Source organism: Drosophila tropicalis, unplaced genomic scaffold (assembly GCF_018151085.1).
Source record: "Drosophila tropicalis isolate 14030-0801.00 unplaced genomic scaffold, ASM1815108v1 contig_878, whole genome shotgun sequence".
NCBI lineage: Eukaryota > Metazoa > Arthropoda > Insecta > Diptera > Drosophilidae > Drosophila > Drosophila tropicalis.
In genome coordinates, this window is record NW_027173374.1 from 14,188,653 (window position 1) to 14,209,494 (window position 20,842).

The 20,842-nt window shown below is 39.7% G+C and overlaps 6 protein-coding genes across 6 annotated transcripts; all 6 read left to right on the top strand.

The window, feature by feature from the left end:
• Nucleotides 1–10,339: 10,339 nt before the first annotated feature.
• On the top strand, nt 10,340–11,764 carry LOC137583918 (lysosomal aspartic protease). Its single transcript, XM_068299105.1, has one exon. The coding sequence runs from the start codon at nt 10,340–10,342 to the stop codon at nt 11,762–11,764; it is 1,425 nt and encodes a 474-aa protein (XP_068155206.1).
• Nucleotides 11,765–12,073: 309 nt separating this feature from the next.
• Nucleotides 12,074–13,286, top strand: LOC137585041 (cathepsin D). Its single transcript, XM_068300689.1, has one exon. The coding sequence runs from the start codon at nt 12,079–12,081 to the stop codon at nt 13,249–13,251; it is 1,173 nt and encodes a 390-aa protein (XP_068156790.1). The 5' UTR covers nt 12,074–12,078; the 3' UTR covers nt 13,252–13,286.
• A 645-nt stretch (nt 13,287–13,931) lies between these two features.
• LOC137583919 (lysosomal aspartic protease) lies at nt 13,932–15,098 on the top strand. The gene has a single exon (XM_068299106.1). It carries the CDS (start codon nt 13,932–13,934, stop codon nt 15,096–15,098), a length of 1,167 nt encoding a protein of 388 aa, XP_068155207.1.
• Nucleotides 15,099–15,376: 278 nt separating this feature from the next.
• Nucleotides 15,377–15,980, top strand: LOC137584801 (uncharacterized). The gene is made up of 3 exons (XM_068300368.1): nt 15,377–15,596; nt 15,663–15,815; nt 15,880–15,980. The coding sequence occupies exons 1-3, from the start codon at nt 15,422–15,424 to the stop codon at nt 15,888–15,890; spliced, it is 339 nt and encodes a 112-aa protein (XP_068156469.1). The 5' UTR covers nt 15,377–15,421; the 3' UTR covers nt 15,891–15,980.
• A 129-nt stretch (nt 15,981–16,109) lies between these two features.
• Nucleotides 16,110–17,143, top strand: LOC137584802 (uncharacterized). Its single transcript, XM_068300369.1, has 3 exons — nt 16,110–16,838; nt 16,905–17,057; nt 17,118–17,143. Exons 1-3 carry the CDS (start codon nt 16,667–16,669, stop codon nt 17,126–17,128), a joined length of 336 nt encoding a protein of 111 aa, XP_068156470.1. The 5' UTR covers nt 16,110–16,666; the 3' UTR covers nt 17,129–17,143.
• A 1,799-nt stretch (nt 17,144–18,942) lies between these two features.
• LOC137584649 (uncharacterized) lies at nt 18,943–19,830 on the top strand. The gene is made up of 2 exons (XM_068300160.1): nt 18,943–19,337; nt 19,399–19,830. Exons 1-2 carry the CDS (start codon nt 18,956–18,958, stop codon nt 19,452–19,454), a joined length of 438 nt encoding a protein of 145 aa, XP_068156261.1. The 5' UTR covers nt 18,943–18,955; the 3' UTR covers nt 19,455–19,830.
• The last annotated feature ends 1,012 nt before the right edge of the window (nt 19,831–20,842 follow it).

Consider the following 20,842-nt stretch of genomic DNA (forward strand, 5'->3'; position numbering starts at 1 on the left):
AATCGCAAAAATACAAGAAATATCCTTATTACTCAGCCATTTCAAGGACGATCAAGATGTCCTTTGGTCAGACTGCAGTCCTTGTTGATCCGCATCGACTGACACTATCAGATCCTGGAATGTCCTTTTGGGAGCTGAGATAAAAGGACTTTTTTAATTATGACAAAATAGGAATTATCTCGGGAGTCCTTTGAAGGATCAGGACGAAAGTGGTGGCCAAACATTCCAATCATTAAGGACTACTGTTGGTGTAAAGGACGTACCGATAGTCCTGCGGAGAGCTGAGATATTAAGGATTTTGTAGTTTTCTCCAGATTTTTTGATTCTTTGCTTTAATTTGGGACTTAGAAAAAATTGCATTAAATTTGGGACTTGGAAAAAATTACAAGTCAAAAAACAGAAAGGTGCTAATAACTCGGCAGTTTTAAGGATGAGCGGGATGTCCTTGGGCCAGATGGAAGTCCTTGCTCATGCGCGTCGACTGACGTTACCATGTCCTGGAATGTCCTTCAAATATCTGCAAAAAAAAGGTCCTTTTCAGAAAATTTCATGTCCTGCATCCTTAGACGACCCCAAGTTTTTTTGATGCCAATCGATAGAGATCATCAAGGACTTTCTAGGAAACCATGTCCTTTCGTCCTGCGACAGGATTTGTGGATTCTAGAGCTAAAAAACGTAAAAAGGATAATTTTCTCGAGGCCATATCTCGGCAGGACATTGTTCGATTCCACCAGGACACGCTTTTTTGGAGCCTCCAGGATCAGGACCATCGATCTGCGTTCAAGGATTTCCATTATCCTTCCAAAAATATTGCTCGAATTTTTGTAAGGGGGAGAGTCAGAAAAATGGCCAAAAATCGCAAAAATACAAGAAATATCCTTATTACTCAGCCATTTCAAGGACGATCAGGATGTCCTTTGGTCAGACTGCAGTCCTTGTTGATCCGCATCGACTGACACTATCAGATCCTGGAATGTCCTTTTGGGAGCTGAGATAAAAGGACTTTTTTAATTATGACAAATTAGGAATTATCTCGGGAGTCCTTTGAAGGATCAGGACGAAAGTGGTGGCCAAACATTCCAATCATTGAGGACTACTGTTGGTGTAAAGGACATCCCGATAGTCCTGCGGAGAGCTGAGATATTAAGGATTTTGTAGTTTTCTCCAGATTTTTTGATTCTTTGCTTTAATTTGGGACTTAGAAAAAATTGCATTAAATTTGGGACTTGGAAAAAATTACAAGTCAAAAAACAGAAAGGTGCTAATAACTCGGCAGTTTTAAGGATGAGCGGGATGTCCTTGGGCCAGATGGAAGTCCTTGCTCATGCGCGTCGACTGACGTTACCATGTCCTGGAATGTCCTTCAAATATCTGCAAAAAAAGGTCCTTTTCAGAAAATTTCATGTCCTGCATCCTTAGACGACCCCAAGTTTTTTTGATGCCAATCGATAGAGATCATCAAGGACTTTCTAGGAAACCATGTCCTTTCGTCCTGCGACAGGATTTGTGGATTCTAGAGCTAAAAAACGTAAAAAGGATAATTTTCTCGAGGCCATATCTCGGCAGGACATTGTTCGATTCCACCAGGACACGCTTTTTGGAGCCTCCAGGATCAGGACCATCGATCTGCGTTCAAGGATTTCCATTATCCTTCCAAAAATATTGCTCGAATTTTTGTAAGGGGGGAGAGTCAGAAAAATGGCCAAAAATCGCAAAAATACAAGAAATATCCTTATTACTCAGCCATTTCAAGGACGATCAGGATGTCCTTTGGTCAGACTGCAGTCCTTGTTGATCCGCATCGACTGACACTATCAGATCCTGGAATGTCCTTTTGGGAGCTGAGATAAAAGGACTTTTTTAATTATGACAAATTAGGAATTATCTCGGGAGTCCTTTGAAGGATCAGGACGAAAGTGGTGGCCAAACATTCCAATCATTGAGGACTACTGTTGGTGTAAAGGACATCCCGATAGTCCTGCGGAGAGCTGAGATATTAAGGATTTTGTAGTTTTCTCCAGATTTTTTGATTCTTTGCTTTAATTTGGGACTTAGAAAAAATTGCATTAAATTTGGGACTTGGAAAAAATTACAAGTCAAAAAACAGAAAGGTGCTAATAACTCGGCAGTTTTAAGGATGAGCGGGATGTCCTTGGGCCAGATGAAAGTCCTTGCTCATGCGCGTCGACTGACGTTACCATGTCCTGGAATGTCCTTCAAATATCTGCAAAAAAAGGTCCTTTTCAGAAAATTTCATGTCCTGCATCCTTAGACGACCCCAAGTTTTTTTGATGCCAATCGATAGAGATCATCAAGGACTTTCTAGGAAACCATGTCCTTTCGTCCTGCGACAGGATTTGTGGATTCTAGAGCTAAAAAACGTAAAAAGGATAATTTTCTCGAGGCCATATCTCGGCAGGACATTGTTCGATTCCACCAGGACACGCTTTTTTGGAGCCTCCAGGATCAGGACCATCGATCTGCGTTCAAGGATTTCCATTATCCTTCCAAAAATATTGCTCGAATTTTTGTAAGGGGGAGAGTCAGAAAAATGGCCAAAAATCGCAAAAATACAAGAAATATCCTTATTACTCAGCCATTTCAAGGACGATCAGGATGTCCTTTGGTCAGACTGCAGTCCTTGTTGATCCGCATCGACTGACACTATCAGATCCTGGAATGTCCTTTTGGGAGCTGAGATAAAAGGACTTTTTTAATTATGACAAATTAGGAATTATCTCGGGAGTCCTTTGAAGGATCAGGACGAAAGTGGTGGCCAAACATTCCATGATTGGAATGGAGGACTACTGTTGGTGTAAAGGACATCCCGATAGTCCTGCGGAGAGCTGAGATATTAAGGATTTTGTAGTTTTCTCCAGATTTTTTGATTCTTTGCTTTAATTTGGGACTTAGAAAAAATTGCATTAAATTTGGGACTTGGAAAAAATTACAAGTCAAAAAACAGAAAGGTGCTAATAACTCGGCAGTTTTAAGGATGAGCGGGATGTCCTTGGGCCAGATGAAAGTCCTTGCTCATGCGCGTCGACTGACGTTACCATGTCCTGGAATGTCCTTCAAATATCTGCAAAAAAAGGTCCTTTTCAGAAAATTTCATGTCCTGCATCCTTAGACGACCCCAAGTTTTTTTGATGCCAATCGATAGAGATCATCAAGGACTTTCTAGGAAACCATGTCCTTTCGTCCTGCGACAGGATTTGTGGATTCTAGAGCTAAAAAACGTAAAAAGGATAATTTTCTCGAGGCCATATCTCGGCAGGACATTGTTCGATTCCACCAGGACACGCTTTTTTGGAGCCTCCAGGATCAGGACCATCGATCTGCGTTCAAGGATTTCCATTATCCTTCCAAAAATATTGCTCGAATTTTTGTAAGGGGGAGAGTCAGAAAAATGGCCAAAAATTGCAAAAATACAAGAAATATCCTTATTACTCAGCCATTTTAAGGACGATCAGGATGTCCTTTGGTCAGACTGCAGTCCTTGTTGATCCGCATCGACTGACACTATCAGATCCTGGAATGTCCTTTTGGGAGCTGAGATAAAAGGACTTTTTTAATTATGACAAATTAGGAATTATCTCGGGAGTCCTTTGAAGGATCAGGACGAAAGTGGTGGCCAAACATTCCAATCATTGAGGACTACTGTTGGTGTAAAGGACGTACCGATAGTCCTGCGGAGAGCTGAGATATTAAGGATTTTGTAGTTTTCTCCAGATTTTTTGATTCTTTGCTTTAATTTGGGACTTAGAAAAAATTGCATTAAATTTGGGACTTGGAAAAAATTACAAGTCAAAAAACAGAAAGGTGCTAATAACTCGGCAGTTTTAAGGATGAGCGGGATGTCCTTGGGCCAGATGAAAGTCCTTGCTCATGCGCGTCGACTGACGTTACCATGTCCTGGAATGTCCTTCAAATATCTGCAAAAAAAGGTCCTTTTCAGAAAATTTCATGTCCTGCATCCTTAGACGACCCCAAGTTTTTTTGATGCCAATCGATAGAGATCATCAAGGACTTTCTAGGAAACCATGTCCTTTCGTCCTGCGACAGGATTTGTGGATTCTAGAGCTAAAAAACGTAAAAAGGATAATTTTCTCGAGGCCATATCTCGGCAGGACATTGTTCGATTCCACCAGGACACGCTTTTTTGGAGCCTCCAGGATCAGGACCATCGATCTGCGTTCAAGGATTTCCATTATCCTTCCAAAAATATTGCTCGAATTTTTGTAAGGGGGGAGAGTCAGAAAAATGGCCAAAAATCGCAAAAATACAAGAAATATCCTTATTACTCAGCCATTTCAAGGACGATCAGGATGTCCTTTGGTCAGACTGCAGTCCTTGTTCATCCGCATCGACTGACACTATCAGATCCTGGAATGTCCTTTTGGGAGCTGAGATAAAAGGACTTTTTTAATTATGACAAATTAGGAATTATCTCGGGAGTCCTTTGAAGGATCAGGACGAAAGTGGTGGCCAAACATTCCAATCATTGAGGACTACTGTTAGTGTAAAGGACATCCCGATAGTCCTGCGGAGAGCTGAGATATTAAGGATTTTGTAGTTTTCTCCAGATTTTTTGATTCTTTGCTTTAATTTGGGACTTAGAAAAAATTGCATTAAATTTGGGACTTGGAAAAAATTACAAGTCAAAAAACAGAAAGGTGCTAATAACTCGGCAGTTTTAAGGATGAGCGGGATGTCCTTGGGCCAGATGAAAGTCCTTGCTCATGCGCGTCGACTGACGTTACCATGTCCTGGAATGTCCTTCAAATATCTGCAAAAAAAGGTCCTTTTCAGAAAATTTCATGTCCTGCATCCTTAGACGACCCCAAGTTTTTTTGATGCCAATCGATAGAGATCATCAAGGACTTTCTAGGAAACCATGTCCTTTCGTCCTGCGACAGGATTTGTGGATTCTAGAGCTAAAAAACGTAAAAAGGATAATTTTCTCGAGGCCATATCTCGGCAGGACATTGTTCGATTCCACCAGGACACGCTTTTTTGGAGCCTCCAGGATCAGGACCATCGATCTGCGTTCAAGGATTTCCATTATCCTTCCAAAAATATTGCTCGAATTTTTGTAAGGGGGAGAGTCAGAAAAATGGCCAAAAATCGCAAAAATACAAGAAATATCCTTATTACTCAGCCATTTCAAGGACGATCAGGATGTCCTTTGGTCAGACTGCAGTCCTTGTTGATCCGCATCGACTGACACTATCAGATCCTGGAATGTCCTTTTGGGAGCTGAGATAAAAGGACTTTTTAATTATGACAAATTAGGAATTATCTCGGGAGTCCTTTGAAGGATCAGGACGAAAGTGGTGGCCAAACATTCCAATCATTGAGGACTACTGTTGGTGTAAAGGACGTACCGATAGTCCTGCGGAGAGCTGAGATATTAAGGATTTTGTAGTTTTCTCCAGATTTTTTGATTCTTTGCTTTAATTTGGGACTTAGAAAAAATTGCATTAAATTTGGGACTTGGAAAAAGTTACAAGTCAAAAAACAGAAAGGTGCTAATAACTCGGCAGTTTTAAGGATGAGCGGGATGTCCTTGGGCCAGATGAAAGTCCTTGCTCATGCGCGTCGACTGACGTTACCATGTCCTGGAATGTCCTTCAAATATCTGCAAAAAAAGGTCCTTTTCAGAAAATTTCATGTCCTGCATCCTTAGACGACCCCAAGTTTTTTTGATGCCAATCGATAGAGATCATCAAGGACTTTCTAGGAAACCATGTCCTTTCGTCCTGCGACAGGATTTGTGGATTCTAGAGCTAAAAAACGTAAAAAGGATAATTTTCTCGAGGCCATATCTCGGCAGGACATTGTTCGATTCCACCAGGACACGCTTTTTTGGAGCCTCCAGGATCAGGACCATCGATCTGCGTTCAAGGATTTCCATTATCCTTCCAAAAATATTGCTCGAATTTTTGTAAGGGGGAGAGTCAGAAAAATGGCCAAAAATCGCAAAAATACAAGAAATATCCTTATTACTCAGCCATTTCAAGGACGATCAGGATGTCCTTTGGTCAGACTGCAGTCCTTGTTCATCCGCATCGACTGACACTATCAGATCCTGGAATGTCCTTTTGGGAGCTGAGATAAAAGGACTTTTTTAATTATGACAAATTAGGAATTATCTCGGGAGTCCTTTGAAGGATCAGGACGAAAGTGGTGGCCAAACATTCCAATCATTGAGGACTACTGTTAGTGTAAAGGACATCCCGATAGTCCTGCGGAGAGCTGAGATATTAAGGATTTTGTAGTTTTCTCCAGATTTTTTGATTCTTTGCTTTAATTTGGGACTTAGAAAAAATTGCATTAAATTTGGGACTTGGAAAAAATTACAAGTCAAAAAACAGAAAGGTGCTAATAACTCGGCAGTTTTAAGGATGAGCGGGATGTCCTTGGGCCAGATGAAAGTCCTTGCTCATGCGCGTCGACTGACGTTACCATGTCCTGGAATGTCCTTCAAATATCTGCAAAAAAAGGTCCTTTTCAGAAAATTTCATGTCCTGCATCCTTAGACGACCCCAAGTTTTTTTGATGCCAATCGATAGAGATCATCAAGGACTTTCTAGGAAACCATGTCCTTTCGTCCTGCGACAGGATTTGTGGATTCTAGAGCTAAAAAACGTAAAAAGGATAATTTTCTCGAGGCCATATCTCGGCAGGACATTGTTCGATTCCACCAGGACACGCTTTTTTGGAGCCTCCAGGATCAGGACCATCGATCTGCGTTCAAGGATTTCCATTATCCTTCCAAAAATATTGCTCGAATTTTTGTAAGGGGGAGAGTCAGAAAAATGGCCAAAAATCGCAAAAATACAAGAAATATCCTTATTACTCAGCCATTTCAAGGACGATCAGGATGTCCTTTGGTCAGACTGCAGTCTTTGTTCATCCGCATCGACTGACACTATCAGATCCTGGAATGTCCTTTTGGGAGCTGAGATAAAAGGACTTTTTTAATTATGACAAAATAGGAATTATCTCGGGAGTCCTTTGAAGGATCAGGACGAAAGTGGTGGCCAAACATTCCAATCATTGAGGACTACTGTTGGTGTAAAGGACGTACCGATAGTCCTGCGGAGAGCTGAGATATTAAGGATTTTGTAGTTTTCTCCAGATTTTTTGATTCTTTGCTTTAATTTGGGACTTAGAAAAAATTGCATTAAATTTGGGACTTGGAAAAAATTACAAGTCAAAAAACAGAAAGGTGCTAATAACTCGGCAGTTTTAAGGATGAGCGGGATGTCCTTGGGCCAGATGAAAGTCCTTGCTCATGCGCGTCGACTGACGTTACCATGTCCTGGAATGTCCTTCAAATAGGTGGAAAAAAGGACCTTGGCAGAAAATTTAATGTCCTGCATTCTTAGATGAGCCTAACTTTTTTTGATGCCAATCGATAGAGATCATTAAGGACTTTCTACAAATCCATATCCTTTCGTCCTGTGCCAGGATTTGTGGATTCTAGAGCCAAGAAACGAAAAAAGGATCTTTTTGTCGATGCCATATCTCGCCAGGACATTGATCGATTTCGCCAGGACATCCTTTTCCGGAGCCTCCAGGATCAGGACTATCGATCTGAATTCAAGGATTTTGAATATCCTTCCAAAAATATTGCTCGAATTTTTGTAAGGGGGAGGGGTCAGAAAAATGTCAAAAAACTACAAATGTCTTTATAACTCGGTCATTTAAAGGACGATCAGGATGTCCGTTGGTCAGATTGTAGTCCTTGATGATCCACGTCGACTGACACTCTTAGATCCTGGAATGTCCTTTTGGGTGCTGAGATAAAAGGATATTTTTGTTTATGAAAAAATGTTAATTAACTCGCGAGTCCTTTGAAGGATCAGGACGAAAGTGGTGCCTAAACATTCCAACCATTGAGGACTATCGTTGGTGCAAAGGACATCACGATTGTCCCAAGTGCGTTAATCGTCTGCTTAGTTATTCATACATACTACATTTCAAAAACAGGACTTGTAACAGGTTTTTCTGCCGTAATTTGAAAGTAAAAATTTTAGGGCACTTGAACTTTGATGTGACTCTTAAAAGTGTTTTGATTCAATCGAACAAATTTTTTGCCTAGAGTCAAAACTATAAATCATTGGCTCAGCTTGTCAGCTTGTCAATGAGACATGTGCGTAGCTCGTGAGCCCAAATGAACTGTGAATTCAACGCCCACCCATAGTTAAATGGTGGCAAGTGAATGGCAGTGCCGCCTTTTATACACTTGCAAAAAAAATAATGGTACACTTGGGTCACAAGTTTTCTTGGCAGCTCTATTCCGTATAATTGGAGTTTTACACAGAATTTATAATTCTTATAGAAATTGTTGCATCTTCAAAGTTTTGAAAGTTTTCATTTAAACCATAGAAATTTCTTTTGTGCCATGAAACGTAAAGAATTAGCCATGAGGCATACAATATTGCTATTACTACATATGTAGAGTGACACCCGGGTTAAATGTCTATAGACATCCTTTTAATTGGTTATCTATTTTATCCTGATATTTTTGCTGCTCTTTAGACCATTTGCAAAATTAATTTTCATTAGTTTCTTGGAATTCGCATTATAAAGCAAATAAATATTTCGTTGGTTTCTTTTTCGTTCTCCTTTCCTACTTCTTTTCTTGCGTATCACATAATATTTCTCTTTGGGAACCAACACAGTCCTCTCGGATTCGACTTTCGGTTCGCGAAGATTTACTTTAACTGGATATGCTTTTAGCATCTGTGCTTTTCGATGTGGCAGATGATAGTATAACTGAATACCCGTTGTATCCACAAAGCCAGTCACTAATGCTTGAAAATCGGCCAGCTTCATAAATAGGTAAACGGCCCACACCCACATCCACTTAAGAGACATGGAGAGCTACTGCCCCGCTGTGCGCTGAGTGCGGTTCATTTTGGCCATAAGCGAAACGAATGAATTGAAGGCATGAAATGATTTCTATATAAATTGAAAATCAAATATATAATTGTTACTCCAGGCGGCTTACAAAGTTGTAGCACGTTTTGGCCGAGAGTCACAATACCATTTAAGGTGGCCAGTTAGCCAGTTGGCCTGTGACTTGGAAATGAAGGCAAAGCAAAACACAAGCAACGCAAAACAGGCCCGAAGGTCGCACTGCATAATGCAATGGTCAATAACAACAGCTTTTCATAAATGTAGATGATGGGTGCGACAGTTAAGCCGACCACTTGGGCGGTTCTATCTGTCTAATAGTGGCCAAAGTTCATAATATATTATGTTGCTATTTTAATTAAGTATTTTGTAAAAAAAAAGAAAGGTATATTCATTTTACTGTGAAGTTTGTCTCACAATTAAGTAAGAGTAGCTTTTATGAGAATATTCCCTTTAATAAACTTTAATTTAGCTTTTCTATAAAGCCAGGTCTTTATTTTCTCTCAAATATGTAAACTTTAGATTACCAAAACTGGTCTAACGATCTTATTTAAACAAGATTGTAAATACTTACATATGTATTTGTAAATGAAAAGGGCATCAGCCTACTAGACATAATAATTTGAAACAGACTTTTTCCTCATATAGAAAATCAACATAACATCTTTTGTTTAGATAAAGATATTGCCATCTGTGCCAATGGATGAAAACAAAAATATCTGCAAAAGAAGCAACGGCAGTTGTGTAAATAAATTAAGCACGCCCAAATGTTATTCAACAAAAAATATAATATTATTATAATATTGTTATAAAAAATTTAAAAAAAATTGAAAATACCTCGACAGTTTAATCTGATCATGTGATAAAGTAAACAATCAAGTGCGTAATTAAAAGTCAACCTTCAAAAATAAGTACAACTCTGATGACGTTAGTTTACGAAGTATATAAATATGTTTATCTCATTTGACTGTGATATCTATAATTAATAAGCCTTCTAGTTACTCTGTGAAAATGTTAAAGTCTACAAGCAAGTTTAGTGTAGATAATGTGAGGAAATAATAATTTAAAAATATAAATGATTGATAAAAAGTACAAAAGGGTATTGATATTCTACTATCATAAGTTGTCGGCTTATGCTAAAGTTAAAAATAAAACTTCGTTTATTTAAATATTTGTTAATTATGTTCGCAAAGTATCTATTTTTAATACCGTTACCAGGGCTCAGGCTTTTGGAGTTTTTTCTTTAGTTACTTTTGCTGCTTTCACCCCGAACCGGGGAAAATCCGAGCTTTTAAGGCAGCTGTTTTTCAATGACCTTGGCAACTTCTATTTGATAAATTGGAGTTCTTCTATAAAATACTCCGGATGTTATTCTAAGCAATTAGTATTTAGCCAACTATCCACATATAGAATGCGGTGCAGACTGCTCTTTGTCTGCCTTCTGGTTTGCCTGCTCGTCCTACTGGTTGAGAGCAAGGGCAGGAATAGACGGAATTCACGTTCTTTAGCAGTAAGGGAGCAGAAAAGTGGAAACCATGGAGCTGCTCGTGGAAACAGAGCACGGGTTCGGGGGAACAGATTGAAAGCCAGACCGGGTAGATCGCTAGCAAAAAATAAATCGAAATCTCGTCGACGTAAGCTCAACGCGGCCAAGAAAAAGCGAAATGCTAAACGTTCCAAGGCCGCTAAGGCTTCAAATTACAAGGCCAAGAAAACGTCGTCGGGCAGTAGTGGAGCGAAATTTATTCGCGTTCCTCTGGACTTCAAGTCGAACTTCGTGCGTACTACAGACAATTTGCGGGGTGAGAGAGCATTCTTGTCTGGCAAATATGGCATTAGTTTCGCCACAACTTCTGGAACAGCCACTTTAACGAATGTCAAGAATATGGAATATACCTGCAAGATGACAATTGGAACACCAGCTCAAAAATTCACAATGCTACCCGATACGGGAAGCTCTAACATCTGGGTGCCAGGTCGCAATTGCAAGAGTAAGGCCTGCCAGAATCACAAACGCTTTAAGCCGGCCAAATCGAGCACTTTTGTGAAGAATGGCCAAGCCTTTTCCATAACCTATGGTTCCGGCAGTGTTTCAGGAAGATTGGGCCAGGATACTGTGAGGGTGGCCGGATTGGCTGTGGCCAATCAGACATTTGCCATGACCACGAAAGAGCCGGGAAGCACATTTAATAGCGCCGACTTTGACGGCATTCTCGGTTTGGGCTACCAAGCCATTTCCGAGAATAACGTCCGGACAATCTGGCAGAACATGTGCTCACAGGATGTCATCAGCAGCTGCGTCTTTGCCGTTTGCATGAAAGGTGGTGGCAGCTCAACACGTGGAGGTGAACTGATCTTTGGCAGTACCGATACCAGTACATACACGGGCAGCAATAGCTACACCTACACCCCGGTCACAGTGCAGGGCTACTGGCAATTCAAACTACAGAGTGTCTCTGTAGGTAGCGATGAAACCTCTGGCGAGAGTCAGGCAATTTGCGATACGGGAACATCGTTGATAGCAGCCCCTAAGAAGGCTTTCACGGCATTCAATAAGAAAATTGGTTGCCGTACCACAACGAGTGGCGAATGCTGGATGAAGTGTTCAAAGAAGATACCCGATATCACTTTCAAAATTGGCGGCACAAAGTTCACAATTGCTGGCAATAAACTCAAGTTGAAGGTGAAAACTACAAAGGGCAATACGGTGTGCATCTCGGCTGTTACCTATATGGAGACCAGTTTCTGGATATTGGGTGATGCCTTCATCAGACATTTCTGCGTGGTTTTCGATGCATCAAAGAATCGCATAGGTTTCGCCACTACAACATCCTAAACGAACTGAGATCTCATACTCCAAAATGGTAGCTAAAGAAATTGTAGAATCTTGAAAAGTTCTATTTGCAATTAAAACAAAAATTTTATTTCCAATGTACGTTTTTCCCCCTCTAAATCTGCTAATAGTTGTAATATACATATATTGTTTTTTGTCCGAGATGAGGCAAGACTGTTTAGAGGTTTATTTTAAGTTACAAGCGAACTGGTTAATTAAGTCTAACAGCTGCACTTACATGATCGACTATCGGGGGATTCATTTTCACTGATCAGCATTTAGCTGAGGTTCAGTAGTTATTGAGGTTTTTCAGTGAGATGCCACAAGTTCTGTGGTGGCTACTTCTGGGCCCAGCTCTGGTCTCAGTCACAAGTTCGGTATTGCTTCGAGTGCCTTTGGCTTGGCAAGATCGGAGTACAACTAATTTTACTGAGGCTTTCAACAGTTTCATAACTGGCAATCAATCAATTTATCCAAGGAGTCTTCATCTACTGCTTAGCAATCGGCGAAACATCGAGTACTATGGCAACATAGCCTTGGGCACACCACCGCAGCAATTTCGTGTGATATTCGATACAGGATCAGCCAACACTTGGCTACCCTCCAGCAATTGTCCAAAGACTAATGTGGCATGCCAAAGGCATAGACGCTATAATGCCAGTAATTCTGCGAGTCATGTCTTTGATGGACGTAATTTCAGCCTTTCCTATGGTTCTGGAACTGTCACGGGCTACCTATCGAAGGATACACTTCACATTGCTGGTGTTAAGGTTGCCAATATAAGTTTTGGTCAGGCCCTGCTTCAGCATCAGGCGGTCTTTAGCAGTGTGACATTTGATGGAATTGTGGGTCTTGGCATGTCCAGGATTGCCTGGCCAGGTACAACACCTTTTGTCCAGCGTCTGTGTGAACTTAAGTTGGTAGACCAGTGTTTATTCTCTGTGTATATACGTCGCAATGCCTTAAACAGTACGAGAAAATATGGCGGCGAGATAGTCTTTGGGGGCATTGTTGAGTATCAGTTTGATGGAAATCTACACTATGCACCTATCACACCGTCTGGTTACTGGAAACTAAGGATAGCCAAAGTGTTTGTTGGTCAAAATAAAGAAGTCGATGGGCCTGTTAATGGCATATTGGATACTGGCACCTCACTGATCCTTGTGCCAGAGTACATCTTCGATGACCTTCATCTGGCCTTGGGAGCCAAAGTACACGGAGGTCACTATATTCTCAGCTGTCAGCTGCAAAACTTGCCAAATATTCGCCTGATCATTGAAGGTGCAGAGTTTGTCATCACCCCCAGGGATTATGTTATCGAGATCGATGACAAAACAGTGTCGAATAGCTCGTTTTGTGTTTCAGTATTTGTGCCAATTGTTATGAACTTTTGGGTGCTGGGTGATATATTCCTTAGCCGCTACTACACGGTCTATGATTTTGATAAAAAGCGCATCGGATTGGCAAAAGCCATTCCAGAAGTGAATTAGATTCGAATTGGTTTAATAAAACATGTAAAACTTCAGTTTTAATGTAAATATCATTTGTTTAAACAATTTTCCTAGGCAGACAGTAAAATAAACAAACTAATTTATTGACGAGGTAATTTAAAATCTAATTCCCTTCTGTTCTACTCTGCTGACTGTTGTCTAAATTCTTATACCCTTACCAGAAATGCTTAAGACTATTAACAAGTTTGATAGTATAAGTAGAGTTCATATATAGCTTCAAAGATTGAAAGATAAATTGATTCTATCGAATTTGTTCTTCAAAATGTTTGTAGTTCATACGCAACGGTTGTCTATTAAGGTAAGTGGTAAAATTCCAATCGAATCTAAGCCAATTAAAAGGTAACTAAAAGTCGGTGGAGTAATGATTGAAATAGATTTGGTCTGCTTTTTTTTTTGCCGCTGCTGGTGCTGCGTGTAATTACTCAAAGCATTGTTTATTCAATTAAATGTGAGTTGCTACGCTTTTATGTACTTGCCAAACATTTAAATGCGTTCAATTTTGAAATTAGCCAGTTCATTCAACCATTTGGAGTCTGCTCGACTGACCGGAGGGGGTAATAAAATGTTTCAAATTGCTCTATTTGGAGAAGCTATAAAACAATTCGCACAAGAATTGTTTCAATTAGTCGTAACGGAATATTCGGGGCGTTCGGTACACAATGAGTTGGGCAATCTGGATTCTATTGTCATTGGCTCTTTTTACTGATGGTCATTTGATTCGCATTCCTATGCAGTTTCAGGCCTCGTTTATGGCCAGCCGTCGACATCATCGTGCTGGTAAGACTTCTCTCTATGCCAAGTACAATTTGAGCGGAAATCAAGACGAATTGCAGGAGCGTAGTGCCAGCGAACAATTGGATAATCGCATGAACTTGGAGTATGCAGGACCCATAAGCATTGGCACACCGGGTCAGCCCTTTAATATGCTCTTCGATACTGGATCGGCGAATCTCTGGGTTCCTAGTGCTGATTGCTCTTTGAAGAATCGAGCCTGCCAGCATCATCATCGTTACAATGCCAGCGCATCGCAAAGTCATGTGCCAAATGGTCGTCCCTTCGCTATAGCCTACGGCACAGGCAGTCTGTCGGGTAGATTGGCAGAGGACACAGTTACGATAGGCCAAATGGTTGTTCGCAATCAGACTTTTGGCGTGGCCGAGCACGAACCAGGAGATACCTTCATTGACACAAACTTTGCTGGCATTGTGGGTCTCGCATTTCGAAAAATTGCCGAGCAACACGTGACTCCCTTATTTCAGAGCATGTGTGATCAAAAGTTGGTGGATCAATGTGTTTTCTCGTTCTACCTCAAACGCAATGGTACTGAGCGTAGCGGCGGAGAACTTCTTTTCGGAGGCACTGATTCAACCAAGTTTACGGGTCAACTCACCTATGTGCCACTTAGTAATCCTGGTTATTGGCAATTCGAGATGCAAGGCATCGAAATAGGCGGCCAGCGCATAGCGGAACATCGCCAAGCTATTGCAGATACGGGAACATCGTTACTGGTGGCGCCTCCAAGGGAGCATCTGATTATAAATAGGCTGATCGGCGGATTCCCTACCTCTAGTGGCGAGTATGTGGTTAACTGTAATCATATAGATCGCCTGCCGGACATTAGCTTTATTATTGGTGGGCAACGTTTCGCCTTGCAGCCCCTAGATTATATTATTCGACTAACGGATGACGATGGCTCTGCACTTTGCCTCTCGGCATTCACTGGAATGGATACCGAATTCTGGATTTTGGGTGATGTATTCATCGGGAGATTTTATACAGCCTTCGATATGGGACAACTGCGAATTGGATTCGCACCAGCTGCATAGACAAAAGAAAGTTATCTGAAATAAATATTCTCTATTATGTGTTTTATTTAAGAGTGGGAGATCATCATAAAACGAGTTTGCCCAAACATCTGATCAGGCGAGCCCACAAAATGTTAATCCAAACATTTAATAATATACATATATGTATTTCACCAAACACAAGAAAAAATCCCCTACATCTGGCACGTGTGTGACGTCAACTTTGGCAATTATCATAATTAATAAATTTTTCCACTGCCCTAGCCCATGGCTATATAAACGCATCTTCCATGAACATCTGGCAGTTAGTTCTCCAGTGAGCTTTGAGCAGATACTATCGAATAATGAAGCTATTTCTCCCACTTTGTGTGATCTTTGCTCTGGCCCTAAGCCAAGTCAGTGCTAATTGCTCAGCTGATTGCCCCGATACGGAGGAGGTGGTCTGGGCTCTGGGTGGGGGCTGTAATGTGTTCCGGAACAAGTGTTATTTCGACAAGGAGAATTGCCATCGCAAGCCACGTAGGCAAAAAAGATTATCTATCTCTAAGCACCTATAATTAATAAGTAATTAAATTATCTACTTAGCTCTAACTATTACCACCAAAGAGGAATGCCAGAAATTTTGCGCGGATGCCTGTATACAAGTCTATCAACCTGTTGGTGGCACTTACCGTGGAAAAACAAGGACTTTTGGCAATCAATGTGAGAAAAATGCCCACATCTGCAGCACAGGAGAAAGTAAGTTTGGCTCTCAAGTATTTTTTACAATGTTATATAATTTTACTTACGTATATCCCAACAGCTTATTTGTAAAACTGAGACCCACCTAAAGAGCTCAGCCAGTGGGTCAAAGCTGAACATTTTAGAAGCAGTTACATTTGAAATAAAATGAATTATAAAGAACTTTTTTTTTTTTTTGTATCTTGGCATAAAGTTTGAAGGGTTCGCTGGTTGTAAAAATGTATTTGCATTTATAAATTATGTTAATTATATTTTCTCAATATTTGGGAAAGTTTTGCATCAGCACTCTCTAGGGCCAATGTATTTGTTCTTATCGTGTTTGGTATCATCAATCGTTATACAAATAATATATAAACAATAGATTTTTGAGACACCTGCACAAACAAAACAATTCTGAGTAATATTCTGAAAGAGTAAGAAAAAAATTGCTAAAAACAATAATTCAAAATCTATGTACTTTCAATTTAATGCTTGATCAGGATCTAGCAAACTTTAATAGTGTGGAATAAACTATTAAACTGTGCCTGCCTAAGTACTCCTTCAATAAGTTGTATTTAAAAGTGTTAAATAACAAAGTTGGGAAACAGAGGAAGAGAAATGCAGAGAGAAGTTGTGGGAAAGTCGAAGCAGAGAGAGAGAGAGAGAGAGAGAGCGAAAACTTGCTCGACCGAAACGTCGATCATAGAGAATCTATTCGTTTGCACGTAGATGTACTTAAATAATATGGAAAAAGTCCCCAACATGGGACTTGGTTAGTGTGTGGCATCATTAATGATTTTTATAGCTCGTAGTTCACATCTGCCAGTTGGTCGTCAGTGAGCTTTGTTTTGAGCATATACTATTGAATAATGAAGCCACTCCCACTTTGTGTTATCTTTGCTGTGGCCTTAAGCCAAGTCAGTGCTAATTGCTCAGCTGATTGCCCCGATACGGAGGAGGTGGTGTGGGCTCTGGGTGGGGGCTGTAATGTGTTCCGGAACAAGTGTTATTTCGACAAGGAGAATTGCCATCGCAAGCAACGTAAGCAAAGAAGGTTATCTATCTCTAAGCACCTATTATTAATAGATATCTTAATTTTTTACACAGCTTTAACAATTACCACCAAAGATGAATGCCAGGAATTGTGTGATTTTGTCTGCCCTCAAGTGTATCAACCTCTAGGTGGCACTTACCGAGGACATTTGAGGACTTTTCGCAATCAATGTGAGAAAAATATCCACAGCTGCATCACAGGAGAAAGTGAGTTTGGCCCTCAAGTATTTTCTACAATGTGTAATAATACTTTTCATACTCCAACAGCCTTCATATAAAACTAAGACCTGGTTAAAAAGATCAGCCATTCGGTTTGAACCAGTTATCTTTGGAATGAAATAAATTATAAAGAATTTGTTTGCTTTTTTCTATGGCCTGATGTTTTGGGGGCTCGCTTTGTGTAAAATGTATTTGCATATGTGAATTATTTTAAATATATTTACTTAATATTTGGAAAATTTTGGCATCAGCTCTCTTAAGGGCCAAAGTATTTGTGTTTATTGTTGTTTAGTTTCATCAATTGTTATACATATAATATTCAAACCAATATTATCTACATTTCACTTATTTAATTTATAATTTTTTGGCATTTCTATCTTTTAAATAAGTCGTTTTGGAAGCATTGAATAATACAGTTGAGAATGAGAGGAAGAAAAGTGCGGAGTGAAGTTAGGTAGGTATAAGTCGAAACAGAGAGTGAGCAAAAACTTGTTCGAACGAAGAGCTGTCCCATTCAAGATCAATATCGCGCTATCGTCTATTGAATATATGAATTTGAAGTGAATTTGCACGTAGATGTACTTAAATAACGTGAAAAAAAGTCCCCAACATCTACATAGTACGTGTGTGACAACATCATTCTCTGTTAGCAACATTGATACTTATTTTAATGGCTCATAGCTAAGGCTATTTAACGCTTTTTCCCTTCACATCTGCCTGTCAGTTCGTCTGCGAGGTTTGTTTTCAACAGATACTATTGAATAATGAAAGCATTTCTCTTAATTTCTGTGATCTTTGCTCTGGCCTTGAGCCAAGTCAGTGCTAATTGCTCAGGTGATTGTCCAGATACGGAGGAGGTGATCTGGGCTCTGGGTGATGACTGCTATGTGTTCCGCAACAAATGCTATTTCGATAAGGAGCATTGTCATCTGATAGAACGTAAGCAAGGAATCCGTACCAAAAAAACTACAATTGCTAAATAATTTTATTTTCTGCTTAGCTCTAACAATTACCACACAAGCGGAATGCCAAAACTTTTGCAGATTTGAGTGCGACCTAAGTTATGATCTAATTGTTGGTACTTATAAGGGAGAATCAAGGACTTTTGGCAATGAATGTGAAATGAGACGTTTCAATTGCGTGACGGGGCAAAGTGAGTCTTTTAATCTACTTATTAAAATATTGTTTTATAATTCATTTTTTTAAATTTACAGCCTATGTGTAGAACTGTTCATAAGTCACATTCAAGTGGTCCTCGATGGCCAGGACAAGCCTAATGATTAACGTTGATTAAGACAACTTTGCCACAAAATTAACAAAAAAATACAACAAATAAGTTTCTGTTATTTAAATAACATGGACTATTAAATTAATTCACTTTAACAATGAAAGCAATTAAGATGAAATTATTAATTAAGTTATATTAGCTTTGAGTTATCTATTATTCCAGAAATATTCTAACAAATAACAGCCAGTTAAGTATCTATCACGTTGGATCTGCAGCCAACCACAATAGATCTTGCAAAAAAAAAAACCCCATCATAAATTATAGTTGACTTGCGTCAGCTGTCGTTAACCCACTTCTAGTACACAGAATTCTGCAAAGACAGGTAAATCGGATATGTAAATTTGTAGGTGTTATTACAAAAACAAAACCTTTGAGTACCTACGATAATAATATAATATATAACATATAATTTGGTTTCATTTTTTCAAAATTTTCTAAGGCATTGATTGGGAATGCAAGTTTAGTTACATTTTGCATGGGTTAAAATAGTCCCAGTTTCTTGGCAAGGGTTAATGTTGAATCGGCGAATCTGAGAATCATATAAATTAAACACAATTTAGATGTATGGCTTAAGTTACTAGACAAGTGGCAAACGAACATGAGCAGTGGAGTAAACAAATTAAGATTGAAGTTCAGCTGCCTGCTCCTAATTGCAATTAGCATTCAGGCAAGGGAACACAAACTTTTCGAATGCAGTGTGAAATATAAGTGTTCGGCTGTCAAGGATTTTGTCTGGGCCATCGATGAAGAGCGTTGTTATCTTTTCCACAATCGATGCCTGTTCCAGGTGGAACAATGTGCTCGCGGGCTCAGTGGACAAACGGAACTAACTGAAACGGATAGGAAAACCTGCAAGCAAAGTTGTCTTCAATATTGCCATGATACCTACAAACCAGTGTGCTGTCAGATTTTTCAAGAGGATTATATATCATTTAGCAATGAATGTGAGATGCGCAATTATATTTGCGAAAATGAGAGACGTGAGTAGCGAAATTGAAGATATTTCTACGGAAATTCAATACTAAATCTTTCTTTTTGTAGCTTATTCGTATTATGACATCGGAGAATGTGTTGAGTCACCCGTTCATGTGGACTAAACAGTTGCAGAAGTCATTGAGGCTGAGAGGTTAATGAGAAATAATATTAATCTATCAATATGGAGCTATAAGAGATTTAACTAAGCAAATCATTTACGATTTGACTTATTAGAGGGAGTACTTGAATAATCTTGTTTCGATTTCAATCGGTTCTTATCTTTTATCTGTTGATTGTTAAACCCCAAGCACATGCTGAGCCAAAGTTCAAGTAACTTGGAAACTGGATTAGTGGGGAAAAGTTATACGCAAATTCCAGGTTCAACTTGAAATTCAGTTCCAGAGCATGCGAAATGTTTAATTTGTTTATGTTTTTACGGGGGCAATTCATCAAGTGCTTATCTTTTAATTAATTCATTAAATGCTTTGGTAATTAGAATTTTTGTATTGTGTTTCTTAATAAGTCTCCGAGTCTTTGCAGACTCAGAGTATATGTGTATGTTCATAAGAAGCATATTCAGGGAGCTATAAAAGTGTTGACTTTGTCCAGGAGAAGCATCAGTTGTGTCTCAACCATTTCCCCGAAAATGCCGGCTCGTTTTATTGTTCTGTTCTGTTGCCTCGGCTTAGCCAACATCATTCCCGCTTATGGTCATGGAACTGCTTATCTGCCACCTAGTGGGTACCACACTGGATTAAATGTTGTAACTGGACCTGCCTCTCTTCCAACATATGGAGGCTCGCCCATTTACTTGGATGGACATGCCGTTAATTATCTGCCAATTGCACACCGTAATCCGATCATGCATCATTCTCGGCATCCCGCTGCCCTCGTGACTGCTGTTCACACACCAATTGGTCACTCGCATGTGCACCACAGACGCAACTGTCGGGCCAATATCCATTGCTCCAATTCTGTTGCCGATATCACCTATACCACCGATGGCCAATACTGCTACAAATTCAACAACTCCTGCCATCTGGCCCACGCCAATTGCGAACGTCGTAATGCCATGAATAGCCTGCTGAAGCCCATAAGTCGCCATGATTGCCATCGTTTGCCCAGGAGCAGCATCCCTTATTAAGCTGATCCTGAGATTGGACTGATGAAAGCTAAATATGTCAACTGATTACTGCTCAATCACACTGCTTACACACCTAAGACTAAACACACGAAATCAATAAATTATTTTGGTTTTTCTTTTCGATTTTTATAAAAGAAATATCAAACAAAAAAGTGACATTATTTTTTGGTCAATATACTTGCTGACTACTAAGACAATGCATAATACATGAGCTTAGATTGCCCAAAAATTCATCATTTACTTGTCGTGAATGGCTTTAATTGGCATATAGAAGACTTCATTAAGACTGCGATTAACTTGGCTAAGTAAAAGAAATCATAAGCGAACGACAGAAAAACATGTTTGATTATGTTGCTATTGGTAGCC

Bases quoted from the DNA above. Each gene is read 5' to 3' on its own strand.
- LOC137583918 (XM_068299105.1), top strand. From the start codon at position 10,340: ATGCGGTGCAGACTGCTCTTTGTCTGCCTTCTGGTTTGCCTGCTCGTC.
- LOC137585041 (XM_068300689.1), top strand. From the start codon at position 12,079: ATGCCACAAGTTCTGTGGTGGCTACTTCTGGGCCCAGCTCTGGTCTCA.
- LOC137583919 (XM_068299106.1), top strand. From the start codon at position 13,932: ATGAGTTGGGCAATCTGGATTCTATTGTCATTGGCTCTTTTTACTGAT.
- LOC137584801 (XM_068300368.1), top strand. From the start codon at position 15,422: ATGAAGCTATTTCTCCCACTTTGTGTGATCTTTGCTCTGGCCCTAAGC. The intron at 15,597-15,662 runs GTAGGCAAAAAA...TTATCTACTTAG, and splicing joins GAATTGCCATCGCAAGCCAC to CTCTAACTATTACCACCAAA.
- LOC137584802 (XM_068300369.1), top strand. From the start codon at position 16,667: ATGAAGCCACTCCCACTTTGTGTTATCTTTGCTGTGGCCTTAAGCCAA. The intron at 16,839-16,904 runs GTAAGCAAAGAA...TTTTTTACACAG, and splicing joins GAATTGCCATCGCAAGCAAC to CTTTAACAATTACCACCAAA.
- LOC137584649 (XM_068300160.1), top strand. From the start codon at position 18,956: ATGAGCAGTGGAGTAAACAAATTAAGATTGAAGTTCAGCTGCCTGCTC. The intron at 19,338-19,398 runs GTGAGTAGCGAA...TTCTTTTTGTAG, and splicing joins TATTTGCGAAAATGAGAGAC to CTTATTCGTATTATGACATC.